We start from the raw sequence: 21,823 nt of genomic DNA on the forward strand, positions 1-21,823 counted from the left end.
ATCACTTATCATCTAAACAAACTCCAAGTAGAATTATTTATTTTTTTATATTTTTTAAATTAAAAATAAAAATAATGATCTAAAAAATATAAATAACCATAATATTCGATTTTAAAATACAGATAAAAATATAATTTAAAATATTTTAAAAAATATTTATTTTAGGAAAATAAACAAAGGTTTATCAATGAAGTTATATAATGAGTTTTAAATAATTTTAATTATAATATTATCTCGATTTCATTTGTTGTTGTAATTTAACATTCAAACTGATATACTAAAAGTAAAAATCATCGAATATAAAAATTTAAAAATATTATACATCAAAATACACGTACTTGAGTAATCTAAAAAAGTATATTTTTTATGTCAATGTGAAAACAAATATTTTTCTACTGGTCATGAGGAAGACAAATGCTCTGTTGTTCCACAAGAACGATTAATATCTCGTGACGGAAGAGAATGTGTGAAAATAGAGTTTATTTAATGGAACAATCCTCTTCTTTGAATGAGATCGGGTAAAAAAGACCCTCGTAACTTGACAAGAAACTTAGACAAGTTTGAGTTGGAAAACACAGCGCAATAGAGGCCAAAAAAACAGTAGGACTAGCTCAATAGGGTGAGCAACTGGGGAGTGTTATGTCGGGTGATCATGCATAATTTGCCGCGGAGTTGGGAGGTATGTGTTAGGGAGATCAAAGGTGTGTTGGCCTCATGGTATGGCGAGCTCCAAGTTATTGGATCGTTTCAGATGAGCACCTAAATGAGGTGTTTCGGTCAAGAAGTGTAACACGATGATATTGACAGAGTTAGAAAAGGTGATAAGTGTCCAAAGGAGCTAGGAGGTGTGCTGGTGTCATAATGTGAGCTCGCCTAGGTGAGCTCTCAGCTATTAGCTCACCTGGATGGTCGAGCTACAGAGAAGCTATATGCATGTAGTCCTCATCTTTTCTCTTATATATATATCGGGTTTGGGGACTTTATTATCATTCATTATATTCATAATTTGATATCATATGCTTAGCTAAATGCTTCTAAATACTTGTACTTGTCTCACAACAGATTGTATCGTTAATATATCAAAATATATATATTAGCAGGAAGTAGTAAATTGAATGTTAATTCTTTCATTGTCGATCCCATGAACATATACTTTTACCTATCAAGATTCAAGAATGAGCATGCAGTACATACTTTTCATCACACAAAAATATTGGTGGAAGCATTTCTTGCCACTTTTAAACAATTAAAAATGCCTTAATTAAAAACTATTTTTAAATAGTTTTCATTTAAAGTTTAAAAGCAATTAAGCACTTGTGTGTTTCTGGGGCAGTTTCCTGCACGTACAAAAGATTAATTGGTAAAAACCAAGAAAAAGGTCTTGGCATCGATGTCTGTGTGTGTGTGTGTGTGTGTGTGTTGTTTCTTTTGATTTGTTCACACCAGTACTGTGCTTATTTTTATTTAATAATTCCAGATTTTCATGTCTGATACTTCAGCAACATCATTACATGGAGATCTTCCCTGCTCTTCAAAGGATATCATCAAAAAGTTGGAGAGCATGAATGAAGATCGATTATATAATTGGGGTTGGTGGCTTTGGGTCTGTGTACAGACTAGCAATGGATGATGGCAATGTATTTGCCTTGAAAGGGCTTTGATCGTTTTTTTCTAAAGGCAGCTTGAAATTCTTGGAACCATCAAACATAGATACCTCGCAAACCTTCGAGGATATTGCATTTCTCCGACATCAAAATTGTTGATATATGATTTCCTACCAAGAGGTAGCCTGGATGAAGCTCTTCATAGTATGTTATTACTCCTGTTTTTCTTGTATTTGACGATGCAATTTTGCATTTCATCAAGTTTGGAAAATGCATGTTTTGGCTCATGTTGAAAAGAAGGCAGTACTACATAATTAAATGATCTGATTTTGTTTACCAAAGTCTTACTAAACTGAGTCTTCCACAATCGCTGATTTTTCAAGTTATGTTTTGCAATGATCCTACTTGAGTTTTGTACATGCATCTGTGTATAACATTATGTGAGACATCACTGCAATTTAATATATATGTGGTTTACAATAAACTTATCTGGTTCTGATCCATTCATATTACCATAAGCCAAATAAACTTGTCTGGTTCTGATCTATTCATATGTCTTGTCTGCATCATTATTGTTCTCCTTTGAATTGTATCCTTCTTCGCTTACAACAAATGAATGTGATGACTAATTAATAAGGCATCAGAAAGTCATACAATGCCTTCATCATTTTACTGCAATTGGTTTCATGAACTCATTTTGTCAAGATAGTTACAGACATGGTGATTCTAATCCTTAAATTTGATAGAAAAATTCTTAGATATATTGCTTTGATTAAAATATAGGACATACCCTGTTTTAGAAATTATATATTTGTGATTTTCCTTCTTGTCAAAATTAATATGTTCCAGAGAATTCGATCGAGTATATGAGAGTGCCAGAGTTAAAAGCAGTCGGTGATTGGGACTTGAGGTCACATCCTTTCTTTTAAAAAAAATGAGAATTGGTGCCACGTACCAAAATTTAAGATATCTTGCATGCACATACCTTAATTTTGTTTATAAATTTAACAACAATGCATTTTTTTAATAAAGAGAGAAATGAAATGAAAACATTGACTGCTTCGGGAACATTTGAAAAATGATTTTTTGTCAAATATTTTGTTTTTATTTATGATCTTTCTTCAAAGAAATTTTGAAAAATGACCTTCAAACATATAAGAAATTTTACCAAAATGTCGTTAGATTGTGTCCATCGAGTTTTACATATTGCTCCTCACAATCTAATTACACTTTACAAACAAGGCAAGATAGGACTAATCCTTCATGTTTACAAACTTTAGAAAATATTTTAAAATGTTTAACATATTTATCCATATTTTTATATGTTATTAAAATATTATCAATATAGACAAACATAAATTCTAGATAATCTTTAAAATATTATCCATCATTTTTTGGAATATCTGATGTTCATTTGTCAATATCATTGGAAGTACTTCCAAATATAATGTATTTGTGGAAATTTGTGAATTTTATGTTTTCTTCATTCATCCGAATCTGATAAAATCCAGACTTACAATCTAATTTAGAGAATATTTTTGCATTGTGTATACATCTTATTAAAAGTTATATGATATGTATAAAATATCTATCAAACTCCAGAATTTTACTAATTTTCTGGATAATTAATAACTAATTTGTGTTTTTTTATTTTGATCTCACCATAATTTTTAACAAGAAAGTCTGGACTGCTATTATGTGATAATCATGTTTTGATTAAAGAAACGTTCAAATGTTCCTTGATAAAAATCTATATATCTTTTTTATCAACTATGATCATCAAGATAGAGTTACATCTGACGAACTCATATTCCTTGTCTTCTGTGGTTTTAAAGTCGGCTTCAAGTTAGTTTCCTTTCCACCATACCAAGGGATTTTAATTATAATTTTCTTTAATTCTTTTTTTGACATCTTCTAGATATCTTTGTTTCTAAATCTATATCTTTATGATGTAAAGCTAGTTTGAGGACATCTATTTTTCCGGTTAGAGGTTTACTTCTACTTTTATTTGGAGCATTTTTTTCTCCAAATCTTCTGAAATCTTTCATTTTTGTGTGTAGAAGTTTTCATTCATCACCATACTTGCTCCAAAACTGGATTGATAATTTTCTGTAAAATGTCTCTCAGTCTCTACTCTATGATTTTGTGATAACATAGTATTGTGAATATTAATCGTCTGGTTTCATTTTTTTGATTATATGATTTAAAAATTAATTTGAAATAAATTATTTTCTAGTAAAATATCTGCCTGTGTATCATAAAATATATCAGTGGTGTTTTCACCTTGTACCAAGGTTCTTTGTAGCAAAGTGTTTATCCAGTATCTCTGATTAATAGTTCGTTCATCTAGATCCTTTCACATATGATAAAGATTCATTCGGAGAAATATCATCGAGCAATCTGAGTTAATTCTTCTTCAAATTATTTTGGAAAACTTCTTCTTTTTGTTGTACAGATTCCAGTTCATGAATCAATAGAAGCAGCAAAGTATTCTGCTTTATTTGTTCAAATAACATTCCCAATAGAATGTATATCAATAATGAACTCGTGGTCATTGAATTTTCCACGTTCTTTTTACTACAATAAATTTCATCCTGATTTCAAGTCATTTCCAAGGGTTATGTTCATCTAGAAAGTTTAATCTAAGAACCAATGGATCCAGTTCTTTTCCTGGAATTCCTCTTGTATGAACTTCAGATTCAATAATCCTTGGTAAATCTTTATCATAGGCTGTTCCACATAGTATATGATATTACAAGGAAATTGATTTCTTTGTTTTGTAATATATAATATCATTTCAACTCATATTCATCATTATGGACATCTATGCTTTCCTATTATTGAAAATATTTTTACTACTGATTGAATTTCTTGTACAAGTGTTTTTTTCCACACGTGAATTGTTATCTTATTTCTCTGAAAAGATAGTCTTCTTGGTTCCAGTCTAAGATTTTGATTTATATATAGAATCGGTTTTTCTTAGATCTGGATATCTGTTTTATGTATTAAAGAAAACTCGATTTTTTCTAGATAAATTTCTTGAGCAAATTTTTCGAATATTTCAATAAGTTCATTTTTAACAAACAATTCTGAATGATGTATATCACAAAGAGCGTGTGAAATTTGATAGGTAGTAGAATATGATCTATTACCTTCTTTCATTAGATTTTTTTCTTGAAGTTTTAATGCAACGTCAAGGTTCGACTGAAATCTCAATCTACTAGATTATAAGCAATTTGGATAAATTACTCCTACAATTTTTCTTGCACAAATATTTCCTGAGATAGTTCCCAGTATCAAATTTTGAAGATAATTCTTTTTTATTGTATGTAGAAATATTAATAGGTGAATAAATCCCTTCTTTAAAAGTAACTTTTATCATGATCTGGACTTCTCCAATATGAATCCATTACATTATTCGTGCTACTTGTGGTTTGAGATTCTGTAATTATTCTTTTATTTCTTCAAAATGAATTAATTACATTTACATCCGATATCTCGTTAATTCCATGAGAATTGTCATTTTCCTTCCGCAAACCCTATAGATTAGATGATGTTTTCTTTTTTGTAGGCCAAAATTTACTTAGAACTTTTCAACATGCCATGTAGAGACTCCATGATGCCACTATAGGCTTAAGTTTTCTTTCATGACCTTTTGGATCATGTTATGAGATATGCTTGCCTGACTAAAGAATCCGGACAAATCTTCATGTATTTCGTGTCAAAACACTTTGTCTTCAGTCGATTCTGATTATATTACATCGTATTCTTCTTGTCTCAAGATTTCTTCTTCTTCATATATCCTCTCGTATGAGGGAATCTCCTCAACTGATATATTTGAACCAAGTCTTAGTGATAAATCGCTTCCTCGATATATGGAGTTGATTCAGAGCACCTTAGTTTATTTCTATCATTTTTTTGACAGTTGGTCAAAATATGACCTCTTGCTCTACATGTCCGACATTTACAATTTTTAAAATTATCATTAGCTCTAGTGTGAGCTCTTCTGAAATTTTTCTTTGTTGGTGTTTGTCTCGTGCTTCAAGATAAGTTCGATGCTTTATATTTCATCACACTCCTTGATGATCCACTCTTTGTCTAGATTTATCAGATCTGGATTTTTTTGTTTTTCCAATAACTTCCTCCATTCTTTCTGCTTCTGTCATAAGGACTAGATCTAAAAGTTTTTTTTTTGCCTTTGTGGCTTATTTTCGTTGGAATGTCATTTTATTTACAACATAGAGGAGTACGTTTATTTATACCTCTTAATCATTTGTACTTCTTTTGCAATGCTTCAATATGATACCATTCTACAAGTTTCATTTGAAAACGAGGCTCGGTTGGCCATAGTATATAGATTGTCAGTGATATATTCTCTTATTAGCATTTCTCTTTAGGGACTTGGTATTTTGGCGAAGAAAATTTGCATTACTATATTTCTTCGACTCATAAATTCTACCTATATTTGTTGAATAACATAATGTATTAATCAACTTAACATATATCATGTAATCCAAAACTATACAGAGTTTGAGTATATTTCCTTTTCTTTTCTGTTTCTTGAATATGGAAATAATCTACTCTTATAAACTGAGATTTACATGTAGTAGTCATTATTCTAGCTATTTCGCTAATCAATTCTCTGGCTAGGACTGATTTTTTGGTATTTGCTAAAGCTATGTCCCAGACGATTTTGACTGATCTCTCATTTCTAAAAGTTTAATGAATCATATTATATTGAGATCAAGTATTATTGATGCGATTTCCATAGCCGATGTCTAATCATATGTGAGATCTTATCTATTTTTAAGTCAATTACATCAAAGTTAAGCATAACCCCGTAAAGATATATTTGTTATAAAATAGTCTTTCTATAGGTTGTTTGGTGCAAAAGAATTTGATTCCTTCTTGACCTCGTTCCCGTTGAGTGTGCTTCTCCATCAACTTGAAAATCATTTCGGGGTCTTCATATTTGTATCATAGGATCACACACTTTTCTTTTTCTTGAGAAATGATTATGTTAACTAGGGTCTGTTCACCACTGATTTTGTTCATTTTCAGATCTAAGATCTCGAGGTTTGCAAAATTCTTTATTTGGACTTGGAGATAATCAATGCCAATCATTTCTATTGTTTTCATCAAATTATTTTCTTTCTTGAGACAGTTTTGATGAGATTGATAATTTTCTCGTCATTGGTCAAAGGTTAAGCAGGATTTTCCACTATCTTGGTTTTCCCTCTTTGATATAATAAATGTTAGGATGATGATAACCTTCATCCCGAAATCCTATTGCTAGAACTGAGTTGTTGTTCTAAGGTCATGTTTGAATATCCTTTAAAGTTCCAAGAATTTCTCTTAAGGATTTATTCAATTTTTCGTGGTATATAATATATCTGATTGTCATGATATTTTACCGTCTTTTGGATTTATCAAAAATCTCTATAGTTGAGAGGAATATGAGACTGTTTCTAGAAATCTATTACTTTGAATCATAATTCTATCTTAGTAATTTGATTCATTTCTAGTTTTGATATCTAACTTTGGTTAGAGCTTCTTATTTTAATTATTCCGTTTTATCGGTATAAAACTTGAAGAGTATGTGTGGGGACCCGGACGCTAATCAAATTCTTAATCATAATTGGGACTTATTAATCAATTAAAAACAGGGTCTAAATTTTTTTTTTTTAAATGCGGGACGTAGTGAAATCAAACTCATATACATATCAATATAAAATAAAGTACATGTCATGTACCGTCTACAAACCAGTAAAACTAAGGTACAACATCTATATATCAAGTGTCACACCCTATATACATCAAAGTCCGAAGTCTCCACTCTATCACGATCTCTCCTCATCTCCTGGACCCTGATCCTGTCCCACCTGTTGTCATGTACACATACAAACAAGACAACAGCCGGATAATTCCGGTGAGAATATGTAGTGACCCGTTCCAGAATCACCTACTAGTCAAGAACTAAGCATGCAACTAACTTAATTAATTATAATCAGAGATAACAGCGGAAATATGGCCAACAACAATAGTTATACAACCCAATCGAAATCGAAGTCTAGACTAACTCAAAATGAAATATCCAGTACAACCATATCGAATCAAATGGAAAACACTGAAAACTAAACCAACCAGCTACTCAACGTCCTCCTCCTGCTCCTCCTGAGCCATCCAACCTGAGGCCTGCCCCGTGGGAATGGGGTGTCCAAGAATAAATAAAACCGAGGACGTGAGCGATAAGAACGCCCAGTACAAAAATATGAGTATACAAACCTATATGAAATGCACATGCTATGATATGATACCAGGGTAGTCAAGAAACAGGAATCACAAAGGATCTCAAAATGCTCAGTCTAGAGGCGCCAAGTGGATAGTGCCGCGCGGTCCAACCTCTGGGTCACTGCATCCACTACAAGACAGACGTGGACCTAAAATGTCCCGGACCACCGAAGCCCTCCCGACCCGTCGGCCACTGTGTACTCTCGGTGTCCATGCGTCCACAAGACAGGGCTGAGCGGCCCCAAGATATAGCTTATCTCGAAAGAGATACAGCTCAACAGTAAAGGCTATCTCGAAGGAGATACGGCTCAACATGATATGCAATATGCATCATAACTCGTGACATAATAGCATGCATCATATGACATATAACAATGCAGCAAATACTCATGCAACACATATATGAATGTATACTCAACCAGGATATCTCGGATAGTACTTTCGTACCTCTATCACAGCAAGCCTAGCCTTACGCAACACCGCTAATCAGGTTTAGCACAAGCCTACGCATCAAAAGCATACTCAATCAATACTACCATGCTCGACTAGCAAAACCAGTACTCCCTAGTACTACCAAAGGTTTAGGGTTTACCTTCGTCCGTCGACAGCCCTTTGATGTCGATTGCCTTGAAACTCAGGCGCCGCTACGCTACTACTCCTGGCAGCTCTTGGCTATCGCTCGACCAACAACTAACCCTAGAAACCTTCCAAATCCTCTCAACTATGAGGCAAAATCATGAATTGGCAAGTCACAAATGAGAAATCCGAGCACTATTTATAGGCCATGTTCGGATCCTCCGAACAACACTTCGGAACGTCCGAACGCTACGTGTCCATTGGCTCTTGACAGCTCATGATCGGATCCTCCGATCATACACTTCGGACCGTCCGAACATGCATGGAAAATGACGTGTCGATCAACACTTGACACCTATGATCGGATTCACCGAACTACACTTCGGATCGTCCGAACTCTTCGGTGCTTCCGAACCCTCTTCGGTCCGTCCGATCATGACCATAGCCAAAATTACACCTTAAACCTTCTTAATCACCATTACTCCGTTAATTACCCAATTTGGAATTCGGGCTACTACATTCTCCCCCCCTTAAAAGATTTCGTCCTCGAAATCAGGCTTAGAGAATGAACAAAACGAAATAACAACATCATTAATACATCTCAATTGTTGTTGAATACAACTGATACTATGATTACAACTGAAAACACAAACTTATACAAAGCACAACTCAAAAGAGCTCTGGATGCTCCGAACGCATACGACTCTCTAACTCCCAAGTGGCTTCTTCAGTGCCTCGACGCTGCCACTGCACTAAGACAAGAGGAATGATCTTATTCCGCAACACCTTATCTTTGCGATCTAGAATCTGAACTGGTCGCTCCACGTAAGACAAATCCGTATCAAGTTGAACTTCAGATGGATGTAAGATGTGCAACTCATCTGCTACATAACGTCTCAACAAGGATACGTGGAACACATCATGAATACTTGATAGGTACGGCGGCAACGCAAGTCTGTAAGCTAAATCTCCCACACATTCCAGTATCTCGAATGGACCAATAAATCTCGGAGACAGCTTACCCTTGAGACCAAATCTCAAAATCCTGCGAAAAGGCGAAACTCGGAGAAACACCTTCTCACCTGGTTGAAAATGAAGAGGTCGACGCTTTGTGTTCGCATAACTAGCCTGTCGATCCTGAGCAGTCTTAATCCGCTTCTTGATTACTGCAACCTTATCTATAGCCTGCTGGACTAACTCCGGTCCCTCTACCTGTCGTTCCCCGACTTCATCCCAGAATAATGGAGTACGACAACGTCGCCCGTACAACGCCTCAAATGGTGCCATACCAATACTACGATGATAGCTGTTGTTGTACGCGAACTCAATCAAAGGCAAATGATCCTGCCAAGCGGGTCCGAAATCCATAACACAGGCTCGCAACATATCCTCAAGCGTACGGATAGTCCTCTCTGATTGACCGTCAGTCTCCGGATGATAAGCAGTACTCAGACTCAGTGTAGTACCCAAAGCTGACTGGAAACTACCCCAAAACCGTGAGGTAAAACGAGGATCTCTGTCACTAACAATACTGACAGGCACTCCATGCAAACGTACAATCTCCTGAATGTACAATCGAGCCATACGATCGAAAGTGAAATCACGATTATACGGCAGAAAATGAGCAGACTTGGTGAGTCGATCCACCACTACCCAGATAGCATCGCTGTTCCTCGAAGATAATGGCAAGTGAGTAATGAAATCCATCGTAATATGCTCCCACTTCCATTCTGGAATAGGTAAGTTCAACAACAATCCTCCCGGTCGACGGTGCTCTGCCTTAACCTGCTGGCAAACTAGACACTTGGAGACAAACTGATACACGCTGCGCTTCATCCCTTTCCACCAAAACCGCAGCCTCAAGTCTCTATACATCTTGTTGCTTCCTGGATGAACACTTAACTTGCTTCGATGCGCCTGAGACAATATCTCGTCCCTCAAAGTGTCATCCTCTGGTACTACAACCCGATTAGATAAGCACAGAAGACCATTGGACTGATAATGGAAATTACTATCACCACCAACTAACCGAGCTAATCTCTGAGTCTTGAGATCAGACATCTGAGCTTCTCGAATCCGAGTGAACAAATTGGGCTCAGATAAAATGGTAGCAACACGAATGCTCTCCATACCTTTCCGATGCTTGAAGTTAAACCCCAACGAGCAACTATCCTGGATGGCACTAGTCATAGCACAAGTCTGAAGTGCAGAGGCTCTCACCTTGCGACTAAGCGCATCAGCTGTGAGATTCGCAGAACCTGGATGGTACTTGATCTCGCAATCATAATCCTTCAGCAAATCCATCCAACGACGTTGCCTCATGTTCAACTCAGCCTGAGTGAACAGATATTTCAGACTCTTATGATCAGTAAAGATTTCAAACTGAACACCGTACAAATAATGACGCCAAATCTTCAGCGCAAACACAATAGCTGCCAATTCCAGATCATGAGTGGGATACTTCTCCTCGTGAGATTTCAGCTGTCTGGAAGCATAAGCAATCACATGACCGTTTTGCGTCAACACACACCCTAAGCCTTGAGTGGAGGCATCGGTGTAAACACTGAAACCATCAGATCCTGACGGTAACGCCAAAACAGGTGCGGAAGTCAGAAGTCGACGAAGCTCTCTGAAACTATCTTCGCACTCGGATGACCACTCAAATGGAACATCCTTCCGAGTAAGTTGCGTCAATGGTCTGGCTATCTGAGAGAAATTCACGATGAAGCGACGATAATACCCTGCCAGACCTAGAAAACTACGGATCTCAGCCACCGTCGTCGGACGTGACCAATTCAGCACTGCTTCAATCTTGCTGGGATCCACAGAAACTCCTTCCTTGGAAATCACATGACCAAGGAATACCACATGATCAATCCAGAACTCGCACTTACTCAGCTTAGCATACAATTGCTTCTCGCGAAGAATCTGCAACACAATCCTCAAGTGTTGGGCATGCTCTTCCACACTGTGGGAATAGATCAAGATATCGTCAATGAAAACCACCACAAACTGATCCAGAAAATCTCGGAAGACTCGGTTCATCAGATCCATGAACACCGCTGGCGCATTCGTCAATCCGAATGGCATAACTAGAAACTCGTAATGCCCATAACGAGTACGAAATGCAGTCTTGGAAATATCATCATCTCTGACTCTCATCTGATGATAACCTGATCGCAAGTCGATCTTGGAGTAAACAGAAGTACCCTGAAGCTGATCGAACAAGTCATCAATACGGGGTAAAGGGTACTTGTTTTTGATCGTCACCCGATTCAGCTGGCGATAATCAATGCACAACCGCATCGATCCATCCTTCTTCTTGACAAACAAGACTGGAGCTCCCCAAGGCGAAACACTCGGGCGAATATAACCCTTATCAAGAAGATCCTGCAATTGCTGCTTCAGCTCTCTCATCTCTGACGGAGCAAGACGATAGGGGGCACGAGAAATCGGTGCAGTCCCTGGCATTAAATCTATGCCAAATTCCACCTCTCTAACCGGAGGAAAACCAGGAATCTCATCTGGGAAAACATCAGGAAATTCACAAACCACTGGAATATCCTCTAGACCAACACTACCTGTGGATGAATCAATCGCATAGATGAGGTAGCCTTCCCCGCCCGACTCTAAAGCACGACAGGCTTTCAGAGCAGATACCACTGGCATCGGAGGTCGCGCTCCCTCACCATAGAAAAACCAACTAGAGCTTTCAGTCGTACGAAACTGAACAAGCTTCTGGTAACAATCCACAGTAGCTCGGTAGGTAGTCAATAAGTCTATACCCAAGATACAATCAAAATCTTCCATCTCTAGGATCATAAGATTCGCAGTCAACTCGTTACCCTCAAAATCTAAGGGACAACCCATCACTAGACGCTTCGCTAACACCGAATGACCCATCGGAGTAGAAACAGAAAGAATGACGTCTAGAGAAACATAGGGTAACCTATGACGCTTAACAAATCGTGCAGAAATGAAGGAATGAGAGGCTCCTGTATCAATAAGAACAAAAGCAGGAATACCGCATAAATGAAAAGTACCTGCTATGACTCTCTCCGTCTCATCTGCAGCCTGATCCTGGTTCAGCGCAAAAACCTGACCTTGGGCACGAGGTCGAAGATTCGAACTACCCACTGCCTGACCCTGCCTCCTCTGCTGAACAGTCGTCTGAGATCCAGAACCGGATCCTGCTCCACCTCGCAACTGAGGACAATTCTTCTTAATATGCCCCATCTCTCCGCACTGATAACAAGCTCCTGCGGCTACTCGGCATTGCTCCGATGGATGGTTCTTCCCACAATGCGCACAAGACTCCTTCTTCTTACCAAAGCGGAAAACACCACTAGATCGAGATCCAGATCCAGAAGAAGATGAACCAGATTTCTTGAATGACTGAGATCGAGGCCTCAAAGTACTCGGAGGTCTAGAAGAAGAAAGAATAGCCCTACCACGCTGGAGACTGATCTCTGCCTGGCGACACCGGTTCACTAACCCATCATAAGAAGTAGGATTATCACAGACAGTGACTCGATCAAAGATCTCCTGATTAAGGCCCTGGAGGAAATGATCATACTTGGCCTCAGAACTGCCACTGATATGAGGAGCGAAGGGTAACAACTCAAAGAATTTCTGCTGATACTCATCAACAGACATACTCCCCTGCTTAAGGTTCAGGAGCTCAATCGTCTTGGCCTGGCGAAGGGCTGGAGGAAAGTACAGCTGCATGAACGCTGCACGGAAATCGACCCAAGTCGCTCTACCCTGCGACTGAACTATCGGCGCAGAAGTCGATCGCCACCACCTGCGAGCACGGCCCTCGAGAAGAAAACTAAGGGTCTCCATCTTCTGCTCATCGGTGCACTGGAATGCGCGGAAACAACTCTCCATGCGCTCTAACCAATCCTCCGCATCATCGGGAGTCTCACCGCCAACTAAAGGCTTAGGCCCCATCTGCATGAAACGATGCATATCGAAACGCCTAGGACCATCCCGACGATGACGATGCTCACGATGACGTCTATGATCGTCCTGGTCACCCCATCGACCTACACTCCCCTGACTGCTCCCGTCATCAAAATGGTCAGCCATCGCTACAAGATAGAATAGGGAAAATGGTAAAATGGTCAACGGAAATCCCAAAACAGAATCTATATCCCAAAATCATACGCATGCTCTGATACCATAAATGTAGTGACCCGTTCCAGAATCACCTACTAGTCAAGAACTAAGCATGCAACTAACTTAATTAATTATAATCAGAGATAACAGCGGAAATATGGCCAACAACAATAGTTATACAACCCAATCGAAATCGAAGTCTAGACTAACTCAAAATGAAATATCCAGTACAACCATATCGAATCAAATGGAAAACACTGAAAACTAAACCAACCAGCTACTCAACGTCCTCCTCCTGCTCCTCCTGAGCCATCCAACCTGAGGCCTGCCCCGTGGGAATGGGGTGTCCAAGAATAAATAAAACCGAGGACGTGAGCGATAAGAACGCCCAGTACAAAAATATGAGTATACAAACCTATATGAAATGCACATGCTATGATATGATACCAGGGTAGTCAAGAAACAGGAATCACAAAGGATCTCAAAATGCTCAGTCTAGAGGCGCCAAGTGGATAGTGCCGCGCGGTCCAACCTCTGGGTCACTGCATCCACTACAAGACAGACGTGGACCTAAAATGTCCCGGACCACCGAAGCCCTCCCGACCCGTCGGCCACTGTGTACTCTCGGTGTCCATGCGTCCACAAGACAGGGCTGAGCGGCCCCAAGATATAGCTTATCTCGAAAGAGATACAGCTCAACAGTAAAGGCTATCTCGAAGGAGATACGGCTCAACATGATATGCAATATGCATCATAACTCGTGACATAATAGCATGCATCATATGACATATAACAATGCAGCAAATACTCATGCAACACATATATGAATGTATACTCAACCAGGATATCTCGGATAGTACTTTCGTACCTCTATCACAGCAAGCCTAGCCTTACGCAATACCGCTAATCAGGTTTAGCACAAGCCTACGCATCAAAAGCATACTCAATCAATACTACCATGCTCGACTAGCAAAACCAGTACTCCCTAGTACTACCAAAGGTTTAGGGTTTACCTTCGTCCGTCGACAGCCCTTTGATGTCGATTGCCTTGAAACTCAGGCGCCGCTACGCTACTACTCCTGGCAGCTCTTGGCTATCGCTCGACCAACAACTAACCCTAGAAACCTTCCAAACTCTCCAAAATGAGAGAAAACTCAAGAAATTGGCAAGTCAAAATGAGGAAATCCGAGCACTATTTATAGGCCATGTTCGGATCCTCCGAACAACACTTCGGAACGTCCGAACGCTACGTGTCCATTGGCTCTTGACAGCTCATGATCGGATCCTCCGATCATACACTTCGGACCGTCCGAACATGCATGGAAAATGACGTGTCGATCAACACTTGACACCTATGATCGGATTCACCGAACTACACTTCGGATCGTCCGAACTCTTCGGTGCTTCCGAACCCTCTTCGGTCCGTCCGATCATGACCATAGCCAAAATTACACCTTAAACCTTCTTAATCACCATTACTCCGTTAATTACCCAATTTGGAATTCGGGCTACTACAGAATATATCCCAGTATAAATCAACGAAACATGCCATCATATAAACAAATATAAAGCATGTAATCAGGTACATATATATGTATCAAAATCTGAAACATAATCAATATCAAACTGTCGACAATGCTCGTGACTCCACGACTCAGACTAGACTCAATCCTAGCCTAGGGATCCCGGTTCCCAGACATTGGCATTCTATATCGACCAACAGTAATAGAAAAGACTCCAGTTCTATCCACGTCGATATAGTATCGATCACCAGTAATAGAAGAAGCTCTGTTTCTATCCACATCAGTATAGTATCGATCACCAGTAATAGAAGAAACTCCGATTCTATCCACATCGATATAACATCGATCAACAGTAATAGAAGAAGTTATAATTCTATCCACATCGATACAGTACTGATCATCAGTAATAGAAGGAGCTATAATTCTATCCACATCGATAGCCAATTATCCAGTGACAGACTATGGCACTACCGCCAATACAATATCTCATGACATCGTGCAATGTGCTCGTGGTGATCCCACCACTATCAGGCACTTCTGTCATAAGACTACTCGTCTAATACCTGCTATCTATAAATCAAGAGAACAAGTATATCAACCAAATCAATGCAATATCAATGCAATAAAGTAAAGTATGTGATTTAGGGAAACTCAAGTCTAAACCGACTTAAGTCGATCTCCCAATACCACATTGACTTATACCTTTCTTTCGTCGGTTTCTGGCTCAGTCGAAGTCCTGAACTCACAGCCTGTCTGGCAATGACAATATCAATAATCTCATGTCAATATACCTTTCAAATCAATACCAATCTGATTACTTTTTGAATTTAATTCAAATCATCGGCATAACGGCACAATCTCAGTATTCCCGTCAATACCATATCACCAGATATTAATTACAAATCATAACTCATATCCATTACAGTTTGTAATCCATTCATAATCCAAATCTGTCCGGTATAAATCAATATACCCTAAAAATTCATAACAATTCCTTAATCAGTCCGTTTCTTAATCTGACTTTGATTCTACGATGTATAACATATCAAGAACATCATATCTGAATCCTATTCAATTCTGACAATAGCATAATTTCAAAGCATGTCAAAACGTAGTAAAACTTACGTCAAGTTGTAGCCTACGTTGATAGGATTACAGTACTGAAGTCAGATTACAATTCGGACGGACGGATTTCTCAGAAAAGGCGTAAGGATATTTCACAACTTCACAGAAGCTTTCTCTACGATTCTTGCCTTTTTGTTTCTGAAGAATTGCAAGGATATACGTATATATATATCCTAATTGCATGTATATGCAACGTGTTAACTTTTCATACAATTCAGGCGGTGCTCGAGCGGTCAAAAACTACCGCTCGGGCGCCGATCACTCTGTCCAAGTACTCGACTAGTCACGCACTGGCGCTCGGGCGGTCACAAACTACCGCCCGGGCGCCACTTCTTCTGTCCGACGCATGTGCTTATCGAACATTGGCGCTCGGGCGGTTATTTTCTACCGCTCGGGCGCCAATAGTTCTGTCAAAAAATACATCCTTCATATGATTTGGTCAATCTGGTCTCGTAATAGCCCGGTTATAATTATATCTATTCATAATCAATAATCATCTCAGATTACGATAATTAATTTCTCAGGCATTACAGTATGTCTATTGTGAGACGGTCTAACGAATCTTTATCTGTGAGACGAGTCAACCTTACCGATATTCACAATAAAAAGATTCTTAGCATAAAAAGTAATATTTTTTCATGGATGATCCAAATAAGATATCTGTCTCACAAAATACAATCCGTGAGATCATCTCACACAAGTTTTTGTCAACTTGAAAATAATAAATCTTGAACATTTTTGATAGAACTCTCCTCCTCATCAATAAAAGATAAATAATAATAATTTAATATGTCAGGAATAAGAAACAATTTTTTAAAATCTTTCTCCCAAAAAAATGTAATCTTTTTTATTTATTAAAAAATAATTTATTTATTTAAATATGTATTGTTTTAATTATCGAAATAATTTTTTTTTTAAAAATTGTGTATTAAAGTGTCAAATCTATTTACCAGTAACATGGTTACTAATAATAATAATAATAACAACGACAATAACAAGAAAATCTTGTATGTGCTTTGGCGGGCATGCATGCACTAGCAGATTTTCGCAAAACTCCCCGATTCACACTCATTTTACGAATAAAAAAAACCTGTTTTAACTGTTTTACGCAGTCAAAAAAATCCACTCGCTTTTCCCAAGTTTTCAATGGATGAATGGCCGAGTGGTAAAAGATTAGACCCAGCTCCACTATATATCACCAAACCTCCGACTCATTCCTATATATAATATATATAGTGCAAATGGGTGGGGACTTTTATTAAAGTCAGCCCACCTAACAAAAGGATAATTTCGATCACGTCTCCTCCAAATCTGACAAGAAAATCGCCAAGAAACGGTTGAAACTATGGAGATTGTGAAGCGGAGAACGGTGAAATCGTTGGTGACCAAGATGAGTTCTGTGTCGGAGCAGACCCGTATCGAATCCATCTGCGAGCTGCGTTTGCTTACTAAAAACGATCCCGAAAGCCGCCCGTTAATTGCGGAGGCGAACGCCATACCCTTGATCGCCGAATCCCTTTATTCTCCGGTAAAGATTCTTCAAGAAAACGCCACCGCCACGCTGTTGAACTTGTCTATATCCTGCAAAGAGCATCTCATGTCTTCTCATGGGGTCCTAGATGCCCTCTCCCACGCCCTACGCAACCCCGCCTCCCCTTTCTCGGCCCAGTGCGCTGCCGCAACCATTTTTAGCCTTGTGAGCTTCGAGTCGTATCGCCCCATTATCGGGCACAAGAGGGATATCATATTCGGGCTGGTGGAGATCGTGAGGAATCAAGGATCGGCAGCTCGGTCGATCAAGGATGCTCTTAGAGCCCTTTTTGGGATTGCTCTGTATCCGATGAATAGAGCTCAAATGGTTGAGCTTGGAACTGTTCAGGCTTTGTTTTCATTGATAGTGAAGGATGGGAGAGTTGGACTGGTCGAAGATGCCACCGCTGTGATTGCACAAGTGGCAGGGTGTGAGGAGAGCTGGGAGGCATTCAAGAAAGCTTCGAGCGTCAGTGTTCTGATGGATTTGTTGGATAATTCCACGGGTTCGAGTCATAGGACTAAGGAGAATGCGGTCTACACAATGTTGAATTTGGTGCAATGTGGGGGGGAGAAGGTTGTGAGTGAGTTGAAGGGGAAAATAGAGGCAAGGGTGATTGAAGGGATTCATGATGTGGTGGAAAACGGTAGCGAAAAGGGCAAAGACAAGGGCTTGGCACTTTTAAAGATTTTTGATTTCAAGGATGTGCGGTCGGAGTCTTTGTCCAGCCTCTCGTCGTGAAAGTTTGAGGTTATGCTGTTGTGATTCTCTTGTAAAATTATTTGGATTGATCTTGTGTTTGTATGTCATGTCAATTACATTGATGAAACTAATATAGCTATGACAATACTGTGGTGCAAGAAAAAGATAGTAAAAATTGGTGTATTGTGCTTAGAAGTGCAAGATTTTTCACAATTGTTGCATTGTATAGTCTTTCTAAGTGGTATTGTGCCTTTGCCTTTGCTGACTTTATTCTGATACGCCACCAATATCGTGAGCACAAACGCTTTAGGCGCTTCTCTTACGTTTTCGTGTATGATTCCTTGAACCTATAATCCACTCGAATAAGATGAACCGATTGCTTATAGAATCCTATTTGATTACAGCTTATTTATTTTAGTTGTGTCTCGACTTTCTTGCTTGCTAGCTGCCTATTGTTTGATCGGGCAAATTTCCACCATTTTGTCCGAAAGCTCGCGTAAGTGCATTTTCTTTTAAGTAATGTGCTATGGGTTGACGTTGATTTTGTTGACATAGCCTGTATTTGCAAAATGAACACATGGGATATGATAGTGTTGAACATGGAAGTGGTGTTCATGTCACTGGAAGATTTGCGACCAAGAAAGATTCGTAGATCGGTTACAGGAGATACTGTGGTTTGCCGCGGTCTCTGTTTCCTTGAATTCCTTGCTACCAAATAATATACCTATACGTTGTTGGGCAGAATATGTGCACCAAAAAGACTGATGTTCACAGTTTTGGTGTTCTGGTGTTCGAAATCTTAGGTGGAAAGCAGCCAACTGGTAATGCTTCGTTCATTGAGATGGGGTCTCAACATTGTTGGATGGGTATGCCTTCATTTCCTCCCGTCTGTCTGAATTTTTAGTGACTGAAGGTTGATCAAAAAATATTAGCAGAAAGAGAGGGTCGATTTAGTTTTTGTTCGAAGGCATTGGTTATTCTTTCATGCTGATAAAAATATTTGGTTTCTCAAATGTTCTCAGTAATGTCAAAATTGACTTGTAAGACCAATTTACGGGATATATATATATTTTAAGTTGGCTTTTTAAAGTTGTGATAGATGTTTTCTTAAGTCAGTATCGAAATTTTAATCATTCTCTTTTTCTATATATATTATTTATTAATTTTTTTTCTAAAATTAATCTAAAAAAAAAATTAAGTCATTAAAACCTTAAAATTTGAAAGAATTGAATTAAAGATAGGGTCGCAGATAGAAGAAAAGATGTTTGAGTCATTAGAAAAATAGAGGTAGGTAAATTGAGGAAAATTGATTTAGGATTTGTGTTGTGCTTCTATTTTATGAATTTAATTTTCTTATTCTTAAAACTATTATTAAAATAAAAGAATGATAATAATTGGATTATAAAAGGGAAAGAAGATTTTATAACTGGTGGACAAACTTTATTTCAAAGTACATATATAAACATTAAAAAAAAAAAATCAATATGCAACATCTTGTATTAACTCGAGGAACAAAATTGAAAAATATTAAACTGATAAAAGAAAATTATATCAATCAAAAAATGGAAGGAAAAAAACCCCTCTAATAATGATCATCACATCACATACGTGTAAAATATCAATCATTTTAATAATAAAGTATTTACTTCAATCAAAATAATACTAATAAATAAATAAAAGCATAGTTTTTTCATTTCTACCAAAATCAACAAGCTTTAATAGCTCATAACAATGAATCCAAGTTACTCTGAAGGTATTATTCTAATTGTTGATAAATTGGTTTATATTATGTAACATTAAATCTATTAACTCTGATTAGTATTATCGATATTGGATACACGATCAAAATATTCTTGGGTGTCTTATGATTCAAATTCATTTGTATGAGGTTTTAAAGATTTTATCTTTGGGTTGTAAATGTTGAATCCAAGTAACTCGATGTTTAGGTGGTAATAGCTCTTATTATAACTCCCTACGAACAATAAATGAGTATGAGGATGAATTTAATAAATAGATATGGGGATGGATTTATGAAATCTGACTCATACCCTACCCATTGTCATCCCTAAATATGTACCTGTATTTGGACTTTGGCCCAACTTAGATATTTCTTATTGGACTTGAGCCCATTTACAAGGGAGATGCAAACAATCTGCTGTTGAGTAATGGCAATAAACAAGAAAAAAAGTAATCAACAATCTAGAACCCTTTCAGAACATAAATTAAATGTATCATATTCTAAAAGATCGTGCACAATTTCGAATATATATAATTGCTATAAAATTATATTATATATTTATATATATTTATATTATATGAGTTGAACCAAGTATTAAATTATACAGATGCACTGTATTGTTATATATTATATATTTATATTGTATAAATAATATAAATACTGTTTCTCGTCAAATGGGGAATGACATGTAAGAATCAATTTCTTGTTTGGAAAAAAACATAAATTTGAGTATAAAAATTGGAAATCTTATGGATCATGCACGGTTGGCGAAAAACAGGGTGAGCCACCGGAGAGAGAAACTCACGGTAGGTGGAATTGGTCACCATTCTCTATTTTTATAATAATAATATAATATAATATAATATTTTTGTTAGAAAATGGTATCCTACGACAAAATGGTATCCTACGACAAGGTATTATGAATCTGCTCGAGAAGTAGCAGGGGAGGTATTATTGCACTCTATTCTCTTCTCACTTCAAAGGTTGTAATGAAATTTTTATTAACTATTGCGGCGACACACGTATTGTATGTTTATATAATATTTTTTTATAATGTATCTGATTTATATTTAAATGACGAACAAAATATAATTATAAGAACTAGTGAGAGACTACATTGTAATTTTGATATATATGAATTAGAAAAATTAAATAAAAAAATGAAAGGAAAAAAATACTAAAATATAAATTGAACCTACAACTTGATGCTAAAAAACAATGACTCTATCTGTTAAACAATATGTGAATGTTATTAATATATATAATCATTAATTCAGAATATGCCATAAAAAATTAGTTAATTTAAAAATCTCAAACTTTATAATATATTATATATAATGATTTTAAAACGATTGCATAGATTTATTGGTAAAATTTATAATAAACATTTGATATAATATGATAGTTAATCAAATCCAACTTTAACCATTGTTAAGTAAAAACAACCTTAATGTATTACTATTACTTTTAGAAATCATCAAGGATGTAGAATAATTATTTTGGTGTTATCGACTTTTGTATTACAAAATCAAGTTAGTCAAGTAAATCGTATTTGAAAAGTTCTGGATAACACATTAATTCGAGAAATTATTGGTAAAAAGAATCAAATTGT

General features: G+C 37.2%; 1 protein-coding gene across 1 annotated transcript; it reads left to right on the top strand.

Moving 5' to 3' along the window:
- Positions 1 to 17,465: 17,465 nt before the first annotated feature.
- Positions 17,466 to 18,743, top strand: LOC140814822 (U-box domain-containing protein 17-like). Its single transcript, XM_073173913.1, has one exon. The coding sequence runs from the start codon at positions 17,586 to 17,588 to the stop codon at positions 18,510 to 18,512; it is 927 nt and encodes a 308-aa protein (XP_073030014.1). The 5' UTR covers positions 17,466 to 17,585; the 3' UTR covers positions 18,513 to 18,743.
- Positions 18,744 to 21,823: the final 3,080 nt, after the last annotated feature.

The sequence above is a fragment of the Primulina eburnea genome, chromosome 15, assembly GCF_022965805.1.
Source record: "Primulina eburnea isolate SZY01 chromosome 15, ASM2296580v1, whole genome shotgun sequence".
Classification (NCBI taxonomy): domain Eukaryota; kingdom Viridiplantae; phylum Streptophyta; class Magnoliopsida; order Lamiales; family Gesneriaceae; genus Primulina; species Primulina eburnea.